This window comes from Balaenoptera ricei, chromosome 11, assembly GCF_028023285.1.
Source record: "Balaenoptera ricei isolate mBalRic1 chromosome 11, mBalRic1.hap2, whole genome shotgun sequence".
NCBI lineage: Eukaryota > Metazoa > Chordata > Mammalia > Artiodactyla > Balaenopteridae > Balaenoptera > Balaenoptera ricei.
The window spans coordinates 71,629,721-71,650,288 of record NC_082649.1 but is presented as its reverse complement, the minus strand read 5'-3'; the positions used below and the strand labels follow the sequence as shown (position 1 = coordinate 71,650,288).

At 42.3% G+C, this 20,568-nt stretch overlaps 1 protein-coding gene across 2 annotated transcripts in view; it reads right to left on the bottom strand.

The window, feature by feature from the left end:
• CACNA1D (calcium voltage-gated channel subunit alpha1 D) overlaps positions 1-20,568 on the bottom strand; it is a 320,181-nt gene that overhangs the window by 138,004 nt on the left and 161,609 nt on the right. The window contains exons 5-8 of one of the 2 annotated variants that reach the window (XM_059939925.1): positions 17,320-17,459; positions 8,375-8,517; positions 3,959-4,111; positions 3,218-3,414 (exon numbers count right to left, since the gene is read on the bottom strand). In XM_059939925.1, the coding sequence (XP_059795908.1) occupies positions 3,218-3,414; positions 3,959-4,111; positions 8,375-8,517; positions 17,320-17,459 (633 nt within the window). Of the gene's footprint in view, positions 1-3,217; positions 3,415-3,958; positions 4,112-8,374; positions 8,518-17,319; positions 17,460-20,568 lie in introns of those variants that run through there. The other variant, XM_059939926.1, reaches the window with a different exon arrangement.

Here is a 20,568-nt window from a genome sequence, read left to right as displayed (position 1 = left end):
TTTATGGAATTCACTTCATAAAAGAACACTAAAAAAGTCATTTTTCACCAGAAACTAATAATCCCATTGCCCACACATCCAAATGGTCCTATTCTATGTGTGTCTTTCTGCATATCGGGCCCACCCGCACGTCCCTTTTCAAGACCCTGCCACCACTTGTCAGGCACTCTTGGGAACTGAGGCATCCCTGAACTTGAGAACACTGACTGAATATAAACCTGACCAGATGCAAACTCATCCCTGGCAAAGACTTTGTCCACCATATACAAACGCCTAAAGGATTGAAAATTTTGCTTGCCATCAATATTTAAAATCAAATCTCAGGTCTCTCTCAAGATGTTCCCTTTACACTCTAGCTGCGGATAAAAACAGGCACTTAAACATGGCCCATCTATAGTGAGGCAATGGGATCATGCACTTCAAAAGTAACAGTAACTGGTGTTTGCTGATCGCTTGCTCTGGGCCGGGTGCTGTGCTGGGCAGGGATGTTCTGTTCTGTGCACAGCTATGTGGCCTCCCATTGACTGTGGCCCATAAAGTATGAAGAAGGCTGGGGCCCTGGCTCCTGCCTATCTCCGTGCTGAGATAGTAAGTGTAATCAACAAGCAATTAAAAGCAACCTGATGTGTTTCAGAGACTAAGGTCTTAGTGAACACTCTGGAAGACATCACTGAGCTGCCCCCTAGTGTTCTGAAGGGCTCGAAAACCTCTGACAGTGGAAAAATGCCAAGGAAAGAGCGCCGGGTTCTAGTCTAGACCAGGGGTCACCAAACTATGACCTGCAGGCCAAACCAGCCCACCACCTGCTTCTGTACAGCCCGTGAGCTAAACATGGCTTTTACATTTTTAAATGGTAGGAAAAAAATCTGGAGTATCTCACGACACAGGAATGTTATACAAAATTCACACTTCAGCGTCCATAAATAAATATTGGAACGAAGCCACATGTTTGTTTACATGTCATCTATGGCTGCTTCCAAGCGACATGGGCAGAATTGAGTGGTTGTGACAGAGACATTACAGTCTGCAAGGCCAAATATATTTACTCTCTGGCCCCTTATAAAAAAGTCTGTAGACCCCTGTTCTAAATCAAGTGCCACTTGCCCTAGCGGTAGGACCTTGGGGATGTTCAGGAGTCTATATGCCACTGTTTCCCAGACCTTCTATAATGGGATATAGACTGGAATAATGTTGATAAATTACTGGAGTTCCTCCATCAGAATAAAGATGCCAAGTAGTTCACAGAGAATGTAATTATTATGTTGTCAAATTATTAGCTCTGTGATTGTCATATGAAAAATAGAGGTAATAATTATACCATCCTAGGTGATACTTAGAGGTTCTCAGGAAAGCAAGTAGAAACTTTTGTTTCTGGGTATGTGGAGTTTTCTCTCCTTTAATCACACGCTTCCAGAGTTTTCACTAGCTTGGCGATAGGAAGACTGTCATGAGACAATCAGTGTGCAGAAACATAACATAAAGTATAAAATTGTCCATTAGTCAGGGCATGTTGGATGGGCAATGGCAATTCACCGTGAAAATAGGGAGAATAGAGCTGAGAGGAGTCACAGGTTTTTCATTTATTTGTTTTAAATCAAAATGTTGTCTTCTGTACTGTTTTGGGGGGAAGGATCAGAGTTTGGGCTATCTGGATGACGCTTTTTCTATTTATCAGAAACTTCAAGGGAAGACTGGGATTGAGCCCTCTGCTAATCTAACTAGGAGTTACAGCTTAGAAGATAATACTGAAAACAAACCCTTTACCTAATTAGAGGGTCCCCTTGCATGGCCATGGCCTTGGCTCATCCAATATAATCTCCCTCCTTCTTCCTCTTCACAAAAGGCATTGTGTTATGGATATAAATAACAGATGTGCATACCCACACAGACACACACACACACTCCCCTATGACAACAGAAAAAGGAGAGAGAGAGAGAAACAAGATATAACATGTTGGTGATGCTTTAAAAACCTTATTACCAAACTAGACTCACACTTTGGGGATGAAAATAAAAACATGTCTTCTTTGCCTAACACTGAACATATATAGGGACTTCTACAATCTTGCATGCATGGAGTTCACTTGTGAAGGGAAGCAAAAACCTATTTACAACCATTATATGCTATGTTCTCTGAAGTTACAGAGTAATGGGAAATCCTATAAAGTGTCTGAAATTTAGATCCTGTCGGAAGCTACTTCTCAACTTGCAGGCCTTCTAACTAGAGACTGACCATTCAAGAAGTATGTTATTACCCATTGTCTTTTTAACAAATCATTATTGGAATCCTGGTTAATCCCATTTGGACTTGGATTTAGGCTCAAAGTCTGCAAGTCAGCTGTTTTTCCCAGCAACTCTGTGTCATGGAAAATAATTTCTAAACTTCTGTGAGCTTTTTCAAATTCTATCAAACACAGAAGTAAACCGACAAACCCAGCTCTGAGAAATGGCTGTTAAAATATGACTGGTCTTCTTTGACAGCAAACCTTTCTGGCTCTGTCAGGAACAAGGAGAGCCAGCCCTGAGCCATACAAAGAGTGCCCAACTGTCTTCATGGACAGGTCCACCAGCCCTGGAAGGGCTTATATGCCATTTCTACCCTCTCTGCCAGAGTTCTATAGCTCCAGAGAAAAAGGAAGAGAGAGGTAATAAGGGCTTATGCTGGGCTGAATAGTAGTAATACTGAAGATGCAAGAGGGAAATACTATAATAGGGGAAAAAACCCATTTGGGCTTTAAGGCTGTACTAAGCTATGGAAAGCATGAAAAGAATTCAGTTAATGTTCCCTATCTTCCATTTAGGATCTGGTAGAGCAACCTGCCTTTAGGTATAAAAGGTCAGTTTTACTCCATGGAAGTCCAGGAGGCTCTTAACCTGGGGAATGACCTCTGGCTCTTTAAGAGTTTAATGAGGACAGCCCTGGCCCTCTGGAGTTCCTCCAGCAAAGGGGACTACGGGGCACACTCAGCTGTAAGTCCCCAGGCGGCACTGGGGATGCGAGGGAGTCCACATCCTATAGCAGCTTTCTAGAGCTGAAACCAAGGCCCCAACGTGGAGAGATGACAGGTCTTACTGAGTGAAGAGAGGGCCTGCTTCCCTTCCCAAAGAACTCACTTCCAGGGGGTCTTTCTCAGCCAGCTCCCCAGTGGCTCTAGCTAATGAAACATTTTTATCTGAGGAAAGCATACTCCATCAACTCTCTCCTCAAGCTGCTTACCCAGTAGAGCACGTCTGTCCAGCCCTCCATGGTGATGCACTGAAACACGGTGAGCATGGCAAAGGCAAAGTTATCAAAGTTGGTGATGCCGCCATTGGGGCCAACCCAGCCACTCCTACACTCTGTGCCATTGGCGGTACACTGGCGTCCATTCCCTGAGAACGCACACGGTGCTGGGTCCTCCTCAGCTACGATATCTGCAAACAGCGGAGGAAGGCTTGACCACTCAGGGGAGGAATGAACATCAGGAAACCAAGCTGCAGAAGCCAAGTACCCTGCCCAGAGCCTGGAACACTCCACTTCCCAGCTATGCTATCTTGGATTCCTATTGTCCTTCAAGGTTCAAACTTTCCCTCCTCCATAGAATTTGCCATTTCCTCTACTCAGAATCCACCCCTCTCTCCTCTGTCCCCACTCTAACAGCACCTTTCCTCAGCCTATAGAGCAACACTACTGATTCACCTCACGGTCCGGTTTCAGGGGGTTCCTCCCATCTTGTTTGCCAGAACACATTACATAGGAAATCAAGATAGAAAAGGGCACTAAATTCTCATTTATTCTGAATATAATTCACACTAAGAACTGTCTTAGATTCACCAGTGTATTCGGCTATCTTTTTTTTTTTTTTCCCTGTCTCTCTCTCTCTCATTTTGTTTTAGATTTTCCCCAAACCACAAAGGTTGTTTTTGGGAAAGCCAAACTTTTAAATAGTTAGGTTAGCTACCATTTTTTATTACTCACCTGAGTCAGCAAAAAAACATGTTCTGTGCATTTTTCCAATAAAAAGTTCCAATCCTATAATAGCATAGATTATGATTACAAATAACACCAAAAGGGCTATGTGAAGGAGGGGAACCATGGCTTTTATGATGGAGTTCAGGACAACTTGTAAACCTAGGAAAGAGAAAGATAAGTTTGTGAGCCAGGAAGACATTTCAGTGATGCGCAGATATAATTCCTAATGATGCCTGCTCTGTATAGGACACACAGTAATAAAACTCAAGAGGTATTTCATAGCTTTTAATTAACGTGAAACCTGGATGTGAAGTAAGTCAAAGAGGAACCTTAAAGACCATCTAATCCAACTCCCTCAACTTGAAAGATGGAAAAACTAAGGCCTAGAGAGGGCACTGCCAGATATGAAAGTCATTCATTTATGCATTTGTTCATCCATTCAACAAAATTCCTTGAACATCTAACGTGCAGCAAACATAAGGTTTAGTGCTTTGGGGGATATGAAGATGTATTAAATAATGTGGCTTCTCTCAAAGAGGTTATGCTGCAGAAGGAGACATAAGAATTAAAGACAAATTACTCTAAGGTAGCACACAGATGCTGAATAAGTAATATCACACAGTTAAAATTAAAGAGGGATGAAAGACATCGCTTCTGAGTCGGGGAGAAGAAAGAGGACTGGGCAGTAGCCTCCCTCTCAGGAGGGCCTGAAGCATGAGGAGGATGGATTTCCACAGGCAAGAGGAGAGAGGTTACTCCAGGCAGTGGAAGAAAGTACCAAAAGCACGGAAGTGAGCTAGCGCCACGTGGGCTGGGGGTGGTAAGTCTCGGTTGGCGGTCATGAAGTGGAAAAGGGTAACAAGAAAGAGAAGCAGATTGCAGCTGGGTAGCTCTGGGTTTTGAATTCAGATCACAGGGCCAGAGTTTAGTCCATCGGCAAAAGGCAGCCTCTTTATTTATTTTAAACAGGAGAAAATCAAACAAAAGTTTAATAACATGTATGCATGGGAGAGACCCAGGAATACTCAAAAGGCAGACTTTTTAGAAAGACAAGTGGGGCAGCAATAGGCAAGACGGGCAGAGAGGCAGCTGGAGGGTGCTGGGCTCTCCAGGGAGGACAGGGCGAGGAGCTGGATGAGATCAGAACTCAGCAAGTGAGTCTGAGTTAGAGGAAGGTGCCCAGGGAGGCAGGGCAGGGTCAAGAGGCTAATCCTAGTGCCTGAACAAAGACAAGCCTGTCAAAGGAGGCTCCCCTGGAGTGGTGGAGGGAGACGGAGGGGCCGAGGAAGGAGAGGGTAAGAGCAACTGTCCACCTGGTGAGTCTGATCACTTAACATGAAGGGGGCAGTGCCCTGAGGTTGAAACGGGGACTTGAGAGATGAGGGAGGGACGTGGAAACCTGGGAGCTACCCACGGAGCAACACTGAGGGCCATGGTACAGGAAGAGAAAAGACCATGGGAACAGGGACAGCGGGGCGATACTCTGGACTGGGTGGAGGGAAGCAGGAGCCGGAGGGAGCGCGGTCGGCAGGAAACCAGAGCCGGACTAGATCCAGGCCACCTGACGCCCCTGCATGTGCCCTGCGCTCCTCCCACCACCGCGACCTACCTCAGCTTCCACTCAACTAGCTCACTCTTTTCCCCCTTTTTTCTTTCTCTTTCCCTTCCTCTCTCTGCTGTCTCTCCCTCCTCCAAACTGCCCTTTTCTAGTATCTTCTCACTTTCCCAATACATATTCAAAGAATGAAAGAACAGAAGAGGCTGAGATGCTAGAATTAAATACGTTAGAAGTCAGAACACACCAAGCAAAAATACTTATCAGCGATAACAGCAAAAGTTCACCTTGATAAGAAGCACATGGGAAGAGGTGGGGGATGGGATGGGGAGGGAAGGGCAATAAGAGGGTTTCAGACTCTCAAAGAATCTCTTTCCAGACTTTCATTAAGACAAAACTCCTACATACTGTCTTCAGATACTTAAATGTTCAAATGGTTTCCTTTGGAGAAAAAATGATCAATAGGATGACTTTCAATGTTTCCGTCTTCTATAAGGAATAGATGGAGGGGAAAACAAACATATGCTCTAACCTACTTGGGCAAGGGGTTTTTTGTTTGTTTTTTCATTTGGGTTTGTTTGTGTTTTTTTTTTTTAAGACATGGATGGGCCATCCAAAATCATCATCCAGCAGTTAGCTCTTCTCAGCTGTATGGCAGTGAGCCCTATGTTTCATAAATGTGTCTATGTTTATTGTAACTATTATATTTCAGATTGGCCAAATTTATGAAATAATACATTGTATCTTATTGTGAATGTGTACACTTTCATGACATTAGGCTCCTTTGTATATAACCAATGTGTACAACAGATCTCACAGGCCTCTAACCAGGGAGGCAGTGAAATGCAGCAGAAGGAACACGGGGCCAGGACCTAGGAGGCCACCGGGCTGGTCCTGTTTGGCCACCCACCAGCCATGAGAACCTGCCCAAGGTTTTCGATGACCTTCCTCATCTAAAAGATGGTGACCGTGGACCAGATGATCTTGAGGGTTCTTTCCCATTTGATGGTCTAGGATTCTGATACATATTTATCAGTTACCTGTGTGGGGCTAGTTAAGAGCTTCACAAACATCTGAAGGACTCTATCTGAAACACATGTTAACCTTCCAGTGAATGAACATATATTCACATACACACACGAAATCATGTCTTGTAGGACAGTCTGAGTTCTCTTTAGAAGGGATTAGACAACTCCCAGATAAGTATAAACAGTCACACCTTCCCAGGCATTCTTAACAACTTCAAGTATTTAGGAAATCACTAGTCCACAGCTGCCAACTGCATGGGAAAGAGCATGACCCAGAGCCCCTGACCCGTCTCCCCAAAGCCCAGCTGGCTCTGTTGAGAGACTTGGATGCTCCAGGGCAGTTAATGAACATGAGCTGAGAAAGTCCTCACATATGACTCAGATCCACAAAGCCACCGCACCCACACGTCTGCTCACAGCACATACTGCGGGCAGGCTGGCCTGTCATTTGCTCTTTGGGGGAAAAAAAAGTTGCCGTGGTTACTCTGAAACTAGATTAAGCTGTAACAACTGAATCTGAAACCTCATGTTTGCTCACTGAACTTCTCATTTAATCATGTTAATGTAACAGGGCCAGTCATTTCCAAGGTATTTCTATTTTTCTCAATTGCTTCCAGACGGTTCTGTGGTTTTGACTTGTGCTGATCTTTTTCAATGAAAATAAAGGAACAATCTGGAAAAACAAGTACACATAAAACACCACTTCCTACATTCTAAAATGTTAAATTTGACATTTTTTTTTTCTAGAGAATTTTTGGTGTGTTCTGAGTGCCAACAGGTTTAATAAAATTTCATGAAGAATTTCTGGAGAGGCAAAAACATGATTGTGCTCTTTTGATGGCTTTATGAGCTGTGAGAAAAAGGCACATCCTGCAATCCCATATCTGTCCTGCAGCTGGAAGCAGGCAGCACCTCACAGCCACAGTCCTTGGAGAGGCACTAAAACTTCCACCCTCTGAAGTTCCCTGTAGGGATGTCCTATCATGAGTAGAGCCCAGGGAAGCATATGCCACGCTCCTTATGGAAGTTCCTGGCCAGGGCACAGACGAGGCATCTGTTCCAACTCAGGTGGCACGGAACCTGGCCTGGAGGTCTGGAGCAAGAAGCAAACTAGGGCCTGGCACGGACAGGTAGAGTAGGCTAGCGGGTGATACAGCATCTCTCACACTGGGGGCCCTCTCTGTGCTCCAGCCCTTGCGCAGAAGGCTCTCCCTGCATTACTGCATTCAGACCTCACAACCACCTTCAGGCAGGTGCTACTGTGCCCTACATGCAGGGAGGACACAGAAGCATTCACCTCTTCACCCCCGAGTGAGACGGGCACAGTCCCTCTGTGGGAGAGTTACATAGACTTTCAGGATTCCAGCCCCTTGCTGCTCTCGCTTTGAAAAAAGGCAGTCAGTTGAGGCCTCCAACACCCTCATCCCCATAACCCACCACGTTCAAAGGGACAGGCCTGAGAGTGGGAGGAGTTGATGGCAGCGGATGTCAGGGGACGAAGACCAGACTGCAATCAGGAGGCCTGAACTCAAGGTCTCCTGCCACCACCCACTTGGTCTCTGCACGAGAGAAGATTCTCTCTAATATAAAATCAGGAAGACAACAATCACTACTGCCCCCCTCCACCCCCCTCCACCCCTGGTCGGGGCTGTCACGGGGACCCGAAGTGACAATACAAGCAAAAGTGCTTTGTAAATGGCGAAGGCCTCCATGGTCACCTGCTGAGCCCTTGGCTGGTGCCAGCACTCACCTCATCGCACCCTGTTTCATAATCCCAAGACCCACCCAGAAGGAAAAAGATCAACAAACTCCTGGCTTTAGGAAACGAAACGTGCTTACTGGGCACTCCTGATACTAGTCGAAGTGGTCGTAACACTCGAAAGGCGCGGAGGGCTTTGACATCAAAGCCTCCCGATTTGCCACTGGAGTGGTTACCGCCTTCTGTTTCTTTGGTTAATTGTTCCAAAATTACACTAAACAATCTGAAAGAAGAAGAGAGGAAGAAATGTTAGAGTCTGTCACCCAGGGAAGCAAAACAGGATGGTGAGAGTAGTTATTTCTGAACAAGGGCCAATTCTGTAAGGCTGCTGCTTAAGTAAAGGGAAGGCAAAGCAGACGCAAGAACCAGGCTGTGACTCCTGCCCGTGACGCCTACATCTAGAAGGACTAGGGATGGGGACTGATCTCACCTGTTTTCTTGCCGATGGAGCATCCTAGCATGTCAGCGCCCTGGATCCCTGGTGAATCCCCTCTTCCAATGATGACAGTGGAATTGCCCCAGCAGCTGCCATTTATGAGCACTCACCATGTGCTAAACACTTTACATAAATTATCTCCTTAATCCTCAAAAATGTTAGGCAGTGGGAGTTATCATGAACATCATTTTACACATGAAAAAACAAACTTGGCGAGAACAAGTAACTTGCCCAAGGCCACAAACTAGTGGCAGAACTAAAACCTGAATCCAGGTATGTTCCCTGCCCTTAGATTCCGTAAGGGCAGGGAACTGTAGTCTGTGTGTTCATTTGTTCATTTAGTCTGTTCCAGCCTAGTGCCTAGAACAGTTCCTGACACACAGGAGGCACTCAAAAAATATCTGATGAATAAACGATGAATGAATGAATGACTCCAAAGTCCCAAATCTTAAACGATATGTTATGCCACTTCCAATACAGTCACTGACACATACACACCCCCACCTCCACCTCCAAAGGGCTGTTCAGGGAATGATGTAAATCACAGATGTTAAGGAGCTGTGCAAAGGCCAAAAGCAGAAACCTAAGAGAAGGTATTAACATCGTCATTTTCTCTTTTGAAATGTGAATAATATTGTATCTGGCAGCCACGACAAATTTTTCCCTACTCTCAGAAGGCTTTTCGGATAAAGCTATTTTCAGGCAATCCGCTCATTTGACAGTTACTTTTGCTCTTTCAAATAAACATTTGTTCTTTGGAATTGTTGCTTGTTTTTCAGAATAAATAGAAATTTGCCCATTTCAAATAGAATCAACTCTGGCCAATCAGATTGTGGAAATGATTGGCCCAGCAACAAAGAAAAGGTTTCCAAAGTTTAATTAGCAGCTAAAGCAGAAACTCTGCACCCACTGGCGTGCCTCTGGACGGCCAAGACCCTAAGTCCATAAAACACAGGGTGGTCTGATTACAGTCCTGATGGGGCACAGTCATGTCATTCTGGGGTGTTTAAAGACCGGTCATTTGTTTTAATAACAGTACCGCAATTAGCAATGAACCTGGCGGGGGGTGGGGAACAGGGAGGGAATAAGTCAGGTCTTTACCTTATCAAAGCTACAGAAGATGGGCTCTTTCTGGTTATGACTGGGGAAATATATCAGATTTATGATAGGTCTCTCTCATTAGCATAGTTTTATAATTACTGTAAACCCCTGCAGCAAGGCTAAATAAAGTTAAAAGTCTCCCCTGCAAAACAAGTTCACAGTGTCATAAAAACAAAGCAAAAGGAAGAAAGAAAACCTCAAACTCTTCTGAAATGCAGCAGCCACAGGAATTTTCATCCCAAAGAGTTAGGAAAATAATTTATGCAGGTGGCGACTTAAGATTGCTTTCAAGTATCAGTGTACCTTTGCAATGTACACTTTATGGCCCTTTTATCCGTTCTTTGGTGATGCCCTTGAAAACAGGTTAACAATGTCTCTCCCATCACAGAGGAGCCTGACTCAGAGAGGGAAGCCGGCTGCTGTTTCCAGACAGCTGCAGGGCTCAAGGGGTCAGGGCATGCTTCCATTCCTAAGAGTTAGGAGGCATTAGGAAAGTCCCTCTCCTTCTCTGGGCCTAAGTTTCCTTCTCTGAAAACTGATTAAATGATCCAGAGCCCTGCCCTTCCCATTCTAATATTCTGTGATTCTACTCCTTTCACTGCCCCCACCCAAACAAAATAAGTACCATGTGCCTGAAGAGATGAGGACAAGAGGAGAAAGTATTTGATCCTAGACTGTTGTTAAGTTTACCCCAAGACAGGGAGAAAAGGCAAGGAGCTACCCAAACTGACACAAATTAGAAGCACCAGAATGAGCCCCCCATGTTCACCAAAGCTTAAATGATGAGCTTGAATGCTTGAAATACATGTTTATTGAGAAATTTAGAGGAGTGGGATAAAAGTTGACTCAGATCAAACTTTTCTATAAGAGAATTATATCAGCTCCGGTAGACACGCTGAACCTTCCTGTGGTCACATTATTAACAGTTAACATTTTAGAAATATCAGTTACTCTCTTGACGTCTCTGTTATTGGGAATCTTGACAAAAGCAATAGGTCATAGTTGACTTGGAACGGAAAATCCATTGGATTAAGATAGAGTTGGCAGTTGGAAACTTCAGTGAGCAGGAGTTTGATTCAAGGGAAGACTTAATAATTTTCTTTTTCTTTTTCTTTTTGAACTTTTCTTCTGCTCTTTGACTACAATTTAGTACATATTTTAGATAAAGGGTAATCTGATGTTCTAAAGTTTTTCATATTTAATAAGAAAAAAAAGACCAAGTCCAGTTCGACTTTAGTTTCCTAGATGATTTTTTACTTTTTAAACCAACTTTATTGCAGCTTAATTTATATATAATAAAATACACCCATTTAAGGTGTACAATGAGACAAGTTTTGATGAATGCATAAGGCCCAGTAACAAACACCACAACCCAGACAGAGAGCCTTCCCAATATCTCAAACAGTTCTCTCATGCCTCCTTACAGCCGTCCTCAGCTCAGCCTGAGGTATCCACTGACTTTATCTGGTTTATCACTTTAGGTTGTTTTTTCCTTTTCTAGAATCTTACATAAATGGAGTCATACAACATGTTCTCCTTTTTGTTTATCTTTTTTTGTTCTCCATGGTTCTGAGATTCATCCAAGCTGTTACATTTATCAGCAGTTCATTTCTTTTTATTGTTGACTGATATCCCACTGTATGAACATACCACAATGAGTTTATTCATTCACCTGTTGAGGAATACTTGGGTTGTTACCAGTTTTTCTCTTTTATGAATGAAGTCTCTTTGTGAACATATATTCTCATTTATTTTGGGTAAGTACCCAGGATAGTCCTGGTAATATGGTCATATGGTTAGTGTATGGTTAACATTGTAAGAAACTGGCAAACTTTTCCAAAGTGATAGTACCATTTTCCATTTCTATAAGCAGTGTGTAAGAGTTCCAGTTGCTCCATATTTTGGTTAAAATCTGGTATCGTCTGGTATCTGGTCTTTTTACTAATACTAGTGGGTATGTAGTGCTATGTCACTGTTGTTTTAATTGGCACTTCTCTAATTACCAATGACATTGAACATCTTTTCAGGTGCTTGTTGACCATTTACATATCTTCTTTTGTGAAGACCAATTCAAATTTTTTTCCCATTTATGTTCTGGGTCATCTCCTTATCTTTGAGTTATAAGAGTTCTTTATAAAGTCTGAATACAAGTCCTTGGTATGTATTGGGAATACAAATATATGTATTGGGAATATTATTTCCCAATCTGTGCCTTATCTTTTCATTTTCTTCACAGTGTCTCCTTTGAAGAAAAGTTTTAAATTTTGATAAGGTTCAAAATTTCAATTATTTCTTTTATGCCAAGTGCTTTTTGGGTCCTAAGAAATCTCTGCCTACCCCAAAAGTCATAAAGATTTTCTCCTAGAAATGTTATAGTTTTAGCTTTTAAATACAGGGCTATGATTCATTTTAAGGTAATATTTGTATACGGTATGAGGTAAGAATGGAGAGTCTTCTTTTTCATATGGATAAATAGTTGTTCCAGTGTTATTTGTTGAAAACTGTTTCCTCAACCCATTGAGTCATCAAGGCACCTCTGTCTAAAAACAATTGATCACATCCATATGGGTTTATTTCTAGACTCCCTATTCTGTCCCATTGATCTTTATGTCTATTCCTTACTCTAATATCACACTGTCCTGACTACTGTAGCTTTATAAGAAGTCTTAAAATCAGGTTCCAGATTTGTTCTTACAGATTTCTTTGGCTAGTCTAGAGCCTCTCTAATTTCCATATAAATTTTTGAATAAATCTGTCAATCTCTACAACAATCTTACTGGGATTTAGATTAGGATTCAATCTATACCTCAATTTGGGAAGAACTGATATTCCAACAATACCGAGTCTTCCAGTCCATGAACATGGTACATCATTCCATGTATTTAAGTCTTCTTTCATTTCTCTCAGCAGGTTTAGTCATTTTCAGTGCACTATTTATCCCTAAATAGTTCATGGTTTTTGATGCCGTAGTAAATAATAATGTCATTAACATTTTATTTTCAAATTGTTCATAACTAATATATAGAAATTCACATGCTTTTTTATACTGACCTTTTATCCAGAAACATTGTTAAATTCATTCAAAACATATAATTTAATATGATTTTAATCTTCTTAAATTCACTGAGACTTGTTTTATGGCCCAAAATATGTCTTTCTTGCTGAATGTTCCATATGCATGAGAAAAGAATGTGTATTCTGCTCTTGTTGGGTACAGTGTTCTAAAAAAGTCAATTAAGTCAAATTGGTTGATGGTATTGTTCAAATCACCCTATATCCTTAGTGATTTTCTGACTAGATGTTCTATCAACACTCCTCAAGAGAGGGGTATTAAAATGTACAACAACTGAAGATTTGTCTATTCCCCCTTTCGGTTCTATCAGGTTCTGCTTCATATATTTTGAAGATCTGCTATTGTGTGTATGTATGCATACATGCAGGCACACACACACACACACGTGTGTGTGTATACACACTTAGGATTATTACATCATCTTCGTGAAATGACACCTTTATCCTCATAAAGTGTCTTTCTTTATCCTTGATAATATTCCCTGAAGTCTACTTTGTTGGTTATTAATATAGCTTTCTTTTGATTAGTTTTGCATGATATATATTTTTCTGTCCTTTTACTTTCAAATTGTTTATGTCTTTATAAATTAGGTTTCTTACAGACACTATAGAGTTGAGTGTTGTTTTTATACACATATAAAATCTGATAACCTCTGCATTTTAAGTAAGGGTGGATTTTAAATAAGGGTGAGTTTAAATCTACCATCTTGCTATTTGTTTTCTATTTGCCCTGTCCATTGTTCCTGTCTTCCCTGCTTTTTTAAAAAATTAATTGAGCTTTTAAAAAATTCCATCTAATCTCCAATATAGATTTATTAACTATACCGCTTTATTTTTCTAGTGTCTCCTCTAGATCAAGTGTCAGCAAAAGTTTTCTGTAGAGTGCCAGATAGTAACTATTTTAGGATTTGCAGGCCATAGGGTCTCTGTCACAACTAGTCAACTTTTCCATCCTAACACCAAATAGCCATAAACATTAGTGAGTGTGCCTGTCTTCCAATAAAACTTAATCTGCTAAAGCAGACAGTAAAATACTTTGTCAGCGTTGGGGGGCAGAGGAGGCAATAAACCGTTCTTGTTCTATGGGCTGAAGTTTTCTGGCCTGTGCTCTAGGGTTTACAATATACATCTTTAACTCCTCATGGTCTACCTTCAAATAACTCCACCAACTGCAAAGCACCTTCCTATAGTATATGGCTATTTCCTTGTTTCTGTCCCTTGTGCTACTGCTGTCATATATTTTACTCTTATAGATGCTATAACCCCCCCCCAATACATTGCTATTACTTTTGCTTTAAATAATCAATTACTTTTAAAAGATTTTAAAATGAGAAAAATATTTTTATATTTACACATGCACTCATCCTTTATGGCATTCTTCATTTCTTTTGTATAGATCCATACTTCTACCTACTGTCATTTTCCTTCAGTGTGAAGAAATTCCTTTAACATTTGTTAAGGTGCAGGTCTCCTGATGAATTCTCAGCTGTGGTTTGTCTGAAATTTTTCTTTCTTGCTTCAATTTTTAAAGATATCTTCATTGAATAAGAGTTCTAGGTGGACATCTTCCCCTAGCACTTTAAAAATGTCGATTGTCTCTGGCTTGCACAGTTGCTTGCATAGTTGCATGGCTTTTTCTCTACTTTTAAGATTTTCTCTTTATCTTTGCTTTTGAGCAACTTATGATCATGATGTGCCTTGATGTAGCTTTCTTCATGCTTACTTTGCTTGGGCTTTGTTGAGCTTCTTGGATTTGTCAGTTTATATTTTTCATCACATTTAGAAAATTTGGACTATTTCTTCAAATATTTTTTTCTGTCTCCCCTCTATCTCCTATCTTCTGGGACTCCAAATATATGTATGTTAGATTACTTGATATTGCCCCACAGGTCACCAAGGTGGTATTCATTTATTTTCCATCATTATTCTTTGTGTTACTCCTGTATCTTCAAATTCCTTGATTATTTTCTTCTATTGAGTCTAATCTGCTGTTAGGCCAATCCAGGAAATTTTTCACTTCAGATATGTTTTCCAGCTCTCAAAGTTCCATTTGGTTCTTTTTTTACATTGTCCCATCTTTTCTCACTGTAGTCATATATTCCTTTTAGGTCCATAAACATATTTATAATAGCAGTTTTAAAAGTCCTGTAAAGGAATTCTCCACTAATCCCATCATGTCTGCCATTTCTAGGCCTGTTTCTATTGATAGAGTTTCCTGCTGATTATGGGTCACAATTCTTCACATGTCTAGTAATATCTGACTGGATACTGAACACTTTAATTATCTGGATTTTGTTGTCTTCCTTTAAAGAGTGTTGACTTTTGCTTTGGCAGGCACTTAAGTTACTTGCATGTCAGTTTGCTCCTTTTCAGGCTTCTTTTCAAATATTATTAGTAAGGGTTTCAGATGGTTTTTACTCTAGAACAAGAGTTGGCAAAATTGTTTTGTAAGGGGCCAGACAGTAAATATTTTAGGCTTTGTGGACCTAAACCACACAACTCAACTATGATAAACAAATGCTTGTGACTGTGTTACAATAAAACTTTACAAAAATTGGTAGCAGGTTGAATTTGGCCCACTGACCACAGTTTGCCAACCCCTGCTCTAGAGTTAGTTAGGCCGTACTACTAATGGCCCTTCTGGGGTCTCTACTGACAGTCCAGGGTGTTCAACGAGGTCTTTCCACTCTGGCTGGTCATAACTTGAACAATTCCCAGACCTATGTGAGTCCTAGTTATTAGTCAGCTATAGCCCCCCCAGATTTTCTTTTTTCCCTAGTCGTAATCTTTGCCTGGCCTTATGGACTGTCATCCCATGTAGGGTAGCTTAGTCTTTAGCCGAAACTCAAGAGGACCCCAAGGCATACTTACGGACCTCTTTCTCTCAATATCTCCCTCGCTGCTCTCATATCATGCCTCTCAAATTTCAGCCACCTCAGCCTCCCTGAACTCTTGTCTCTGTCTCTTCAACTCAATGAGACTACCACACTCTTCTTGGTTCCCTGTCTTTGTGTTGTATGATAATCCAAAAAATGCCTCCAGGCAGAAAGTTGATTGTAGGGTAGGGACAAAAGAAATGGAGCTAAGCAGCTCCATACTCTAGCTGAACAGGAAGTCCAGAGTTAGGAGAGCCACAGCAAGATTATTCCAGAACCAGGAGACCTGTAAGGCTCCTGCTTGCCACTCCTTGTTAAAGTTCATCAAATACAGGAAGGCATGGTACATATCTTCATTTTAGTTCATGCTGCACTACCTTTGCCACAATACCTTAGAGTCCAATGTACTAGGGTGGTTTTTTGCAAAAGTTAACATTTTTCTCCATAAGTCTAATCATCCTGTTGGGCTACCACTCTGGATCCCGCTTTAACTTCCTAGGTTTGAAAGAACAGGCTCAAAATTTATCCCACTCTCCCAATATCCAGCAGTATTAGTCTCCCATGAAAAGCTAAAGGATTCATGATAAAGAATAATCCAAAAGAAAAATCACCTTGCTCAACTGCAGAAGGCATTTGAATGAAGTCATGGAGATGAAAACAGAAAGGCCATTTAACATTCTCTCTCTATAGGAGAAAATATAATTTTAGGAGCAACCCATTTTACAGCTAGGCAACTAAGACTCAGCGAAGGAATAGATCTTATTTTCCTATGTGGGTATTTGGTCCAAAGACCCAGCATTCCTCTGACACTGATTCATTTTCTCTTGCTGGAAACATTTCCAGGTGTTGAAGGACCAGAATAACACAGGCCACTGTTTTTTATTTTAACATTCTCCTTTAACTGAAACTGTTGGTGTCTTCTTCCTGTGACAGGATTCGGGGAGAAGGCTTGCTTCTTTGCATTTTCTGGTTTATTTCATTTCATGTCGGATATCTGACATTTTTCAAACGCTTGTTTTGTTATGTGACATGGGATAGTAGCGTGCCACATCTTTTCTCCCAACTCAGCAGAAAAAAGTAATAGCTTTCCTCAAGGGATGTTAAATAGCAGAGTACCTCGCTGCTATGAAGGATTTATTACTTTTTTACTGTTTTATTTTGGTTTTTTAACTTAATGGGGTGTTAAGCATAAGAGCTGTTCACGTTGAACTCAAAGCACCAGCAGGGCTGGCCTATTTGTGGAGGCCCAAGGCCCTGTAAGATGAACCCTCTCACATCACAAGCTGAGCTTAAACTTCCTTCCTTAACACGTTACTGAAAGAGGGAGTAACAACAAGAGAATTTCAAATTGGTCTCTGCCCAGAGACCGACAGCAGCATCATCAGGCTTCAAAGAACTCCTGACAGGTTCTGGCAGCAATCACTGGCACGAAGGACCAACCCTGTTCCTTTAAAATACTGTTTTCTGTTACTCCCCACCTCCCATTTTCCAAAAAAAAAAAAAAAAAAAAAAAAAATTTCCTCAAATAAAAGGGACTTACCCTACTATTACTATAACAAAATCCAGTAAATTCCATCCATTCCTAACATAAGCATTAGGATGTAGCAATAATCCATACGCTATAATCTTCAAAAATGTTTCGACTGTAAAAATAATCAGGAAGGCATATTCTACTTTTTCCTGTGAAGAGAAACAAAGAAATAAAAAGGGGGGGGGGGGGGATGGGGAAGAAGAAGAAAAGAAACAGGGATTAGATCAGTATCTCAGAGATATAAGCATTTTTCTCCAAGCAAAGTTTTATTATGAGAAATGGAACAATTAACACTGTACCTGGAGCAAGAAGGCATTTTAATTCTAACTGAATTTCTCATAAGCAACTAAGTGTAAAACACTTTTCATCAGTGGCTATATTACTGCACTTTGCAACCTGCCTTGATGTGTGTGCAGTGACTCTGCCTAGGACACAACAGCACGTTTGTTATTTGCACACATTTGCAAAATGCAGCATGTTTTCCTCCTAAGATTGCCAAATCAGGCCCAGAAAAGCACAAGGATGCAACAAAGATTCCCACAGGGCTTTGAACAGAATGTCCTTTGGAAGAAAGCAAATTGCGTCTGCTTAGACCCTCTCTTCCTCTCGGGTTTCCATCTGACTTCTAAGTCAGGATCATCTTTGTCACTGAGCAGCAAGGTGACCTCGGCAAGTCCCTCCAATCCTTGGGACCTAAGTCTCCTCACCTGCACAGTGAGGGGAGGGGATTCAGGACGGCAAACCCACAGCCTCCTTACTGGCGTGCCGCCTCTCCCGGCCGACACAGCTGATGGGTCACCACACACGTTCCCAGGGAGCCTGGACTCAGCCCCTGAATCCTCCTCCTCTTCCAGACTCAGCAGCCGCTCCCATCTGACTGCCACAGTCCTCCGAGATGCCACCCTCAGGCTAGAGGGCTCTTAGGACCTTTCCAGTTCCAACTCATGCGATTCCATGAGCTGTAGAAAATGCATCCATCAGCAGGTCTAAAAATGTTGGCTCTTTCCTCTTTTACGAAGTTTTTCTTTATACAGCTTTGGTTTCAATAGAAATATGGACCACTGAGATGTGTGCGATTAATTTTACAAGAGGCATTTGCTGGCAAAAAGCTATTGAAATAATAACTAAATGAAAACTCGTAAGTAATTAAAACTGTTCCATACAGGCTATAAAGTCCTCTGCTAATATTACTTCTCCTCTGTGAGGCCTGAGGAAAGTTACCAACGCTTCAGGAAAACGGAAGTCATAGAGTTCATTTACTAAGATGCCTGGTGCAAGGGGGCGAATAAATTTGGCTCAGGAAATGCTTAGTGAGCACCTCTTCTGCGCGATGGGTCCCACACCAGGAGCCAAGGTAAGAAAAATGTCTCCACTGTGGTCCTATCCTCGAAAAGTTTAGTCTGGTGCAAGAGGTAGGGGTTCAACTGTGGTACACAGAGGACATCCCAGGAGAGGGGACTGACAAAGAGCAGCTCTGCACCTATCGTAAGCAGTTCTGCCCTCTGACAAGGCCAAAGGGATAGACCACTTCCCCCCCTGCAAGGACCTGCTTTGTTCCATGTGAGCACTGGTCACACTGAAAGGTCAGTTCATCGGTTCCTCCCCCCCCCAGGTCCCTGTCATTCCTAACGTGCCCCCAGAGCACCCTTGATCCTCAGAACACCATCCTAGCGGTCTAATAAATTCCTCTGTGGTGTCAGTTGGCCAGAGTCAATGTGTTTTCAATTTTAAAAGCCTAGCTCATCCCCAACCTCCACACTCACGCTTCCTCCAGCTCTGCCAGCAGGTCCTGCCCTCAGCCGGGCTCACCCCATCCCATGCACCCCGCACCCCTCAGCAGGCTGCGAGGCCTTCTCGGACCACGACCTACTCCCTCCGCACAGCCAGCCACACCCTCCAGGCTGGGGTGTGCAGCTGAAATCTCCCAGAGTAGCAGCGTGCACGCCCCCTCGTGCCACACGCAGACCTCCAAGGACTCCTCTGTTTACTCTCTGCAGTCCTTGTGAGCCTTGTGAGGGCAAGGGCTCGTCTTCCCGTTCACTGCCACATCCCTGGGTGGTGGGTTCCCACGAGAGGTGCACTCAGGCCACTGTGGATATTCTGAGGAATAGCGACTGACTTTGCTACCAGCTACAGAGGAGAGATCCAGGAAAGCTTCAATGAGGCAGTGACGCTAACTTAGAGAGCTAAAAGGAAACGCCACTCTGTTGCTTTAACAAGAAGCAAAAAATCCCTGAATAAACCAATCTGTTGTACTCAAATTAGACCCTGACCACCAAAGGTAGATCGTCAACATGTTTTTGAGAGTTAGAGTTGTAAGGGAACAAGATCAGCTGGAAACAGCACGCGGATTTTACAATTCCTCTTCCCTTTTTATCCTTTCTGCTTTATTTACTGGGCCAGACGGGAAAAAAAAGGCTTTTGCTGCCATCAATATTCATAGCAGTTATATCCCCATATCAACACAGGGCTATACTGCAGAGCAGACAAACAACACAGGGAACAGATAGTACACCTACCAAACACAGCTTGTTTTTCCTCTTTAGCGTTTACTTACAAGTAATTTTGCCACAATAATACAAGGGCCATTCATGCAACTGAATTGTTTAGGGTTCTTTTATCCCCTTCTCTCGTCCTCCTCTCTCTCCTTTTTGAAGACTTTGGTTTCTCTTTCCAAAATCCTCAGTGCATTACTTGATGGAATTGCTTATAAGAAATATAACCTTGCTATAACACGATTCTTTCTTACAGAGACTCTACCATGGTGCCAGCTGAACAATCACAGCCTGGAGAGCATGACAGACCAGTCTGCTCAGAAGCCAGTGTCATCCTGGTCCCCAATCCTGCCATTTAAAAGGACTCCAGTAAAACTAATACACCTCCACATTTAAGCAAATGTAGTGTTAAAAAAAAATCTTGCAAAACAACAATCATGGGAAGGGGAGGTAATTACTTCACAAGAGGATTGTTCATTTGAGAAAAGAATGTTGGGTTAGTGATCTGAAAGGAAGCCGCCAAAAAAGTCAGGTTCCTCGCGGGGTGGGGTGGGAACGTGCAACTGGCTGAAGGACCGTGAGACGTCGCACAGAAAAGATACGGAGTCAGCAGCTGGGATGGAAGAAATCACAGAGAGGATGAAGGAATAGGATGGCTGAAAAGAGGTGAGCAACAGCCCTCAAGAACTGAACATGAAATGAGGTGGCCCCTGGGCAGGGACTGCACCTTAAAAGCCCTACCCAAGGCTAAACAAAAAGAGTA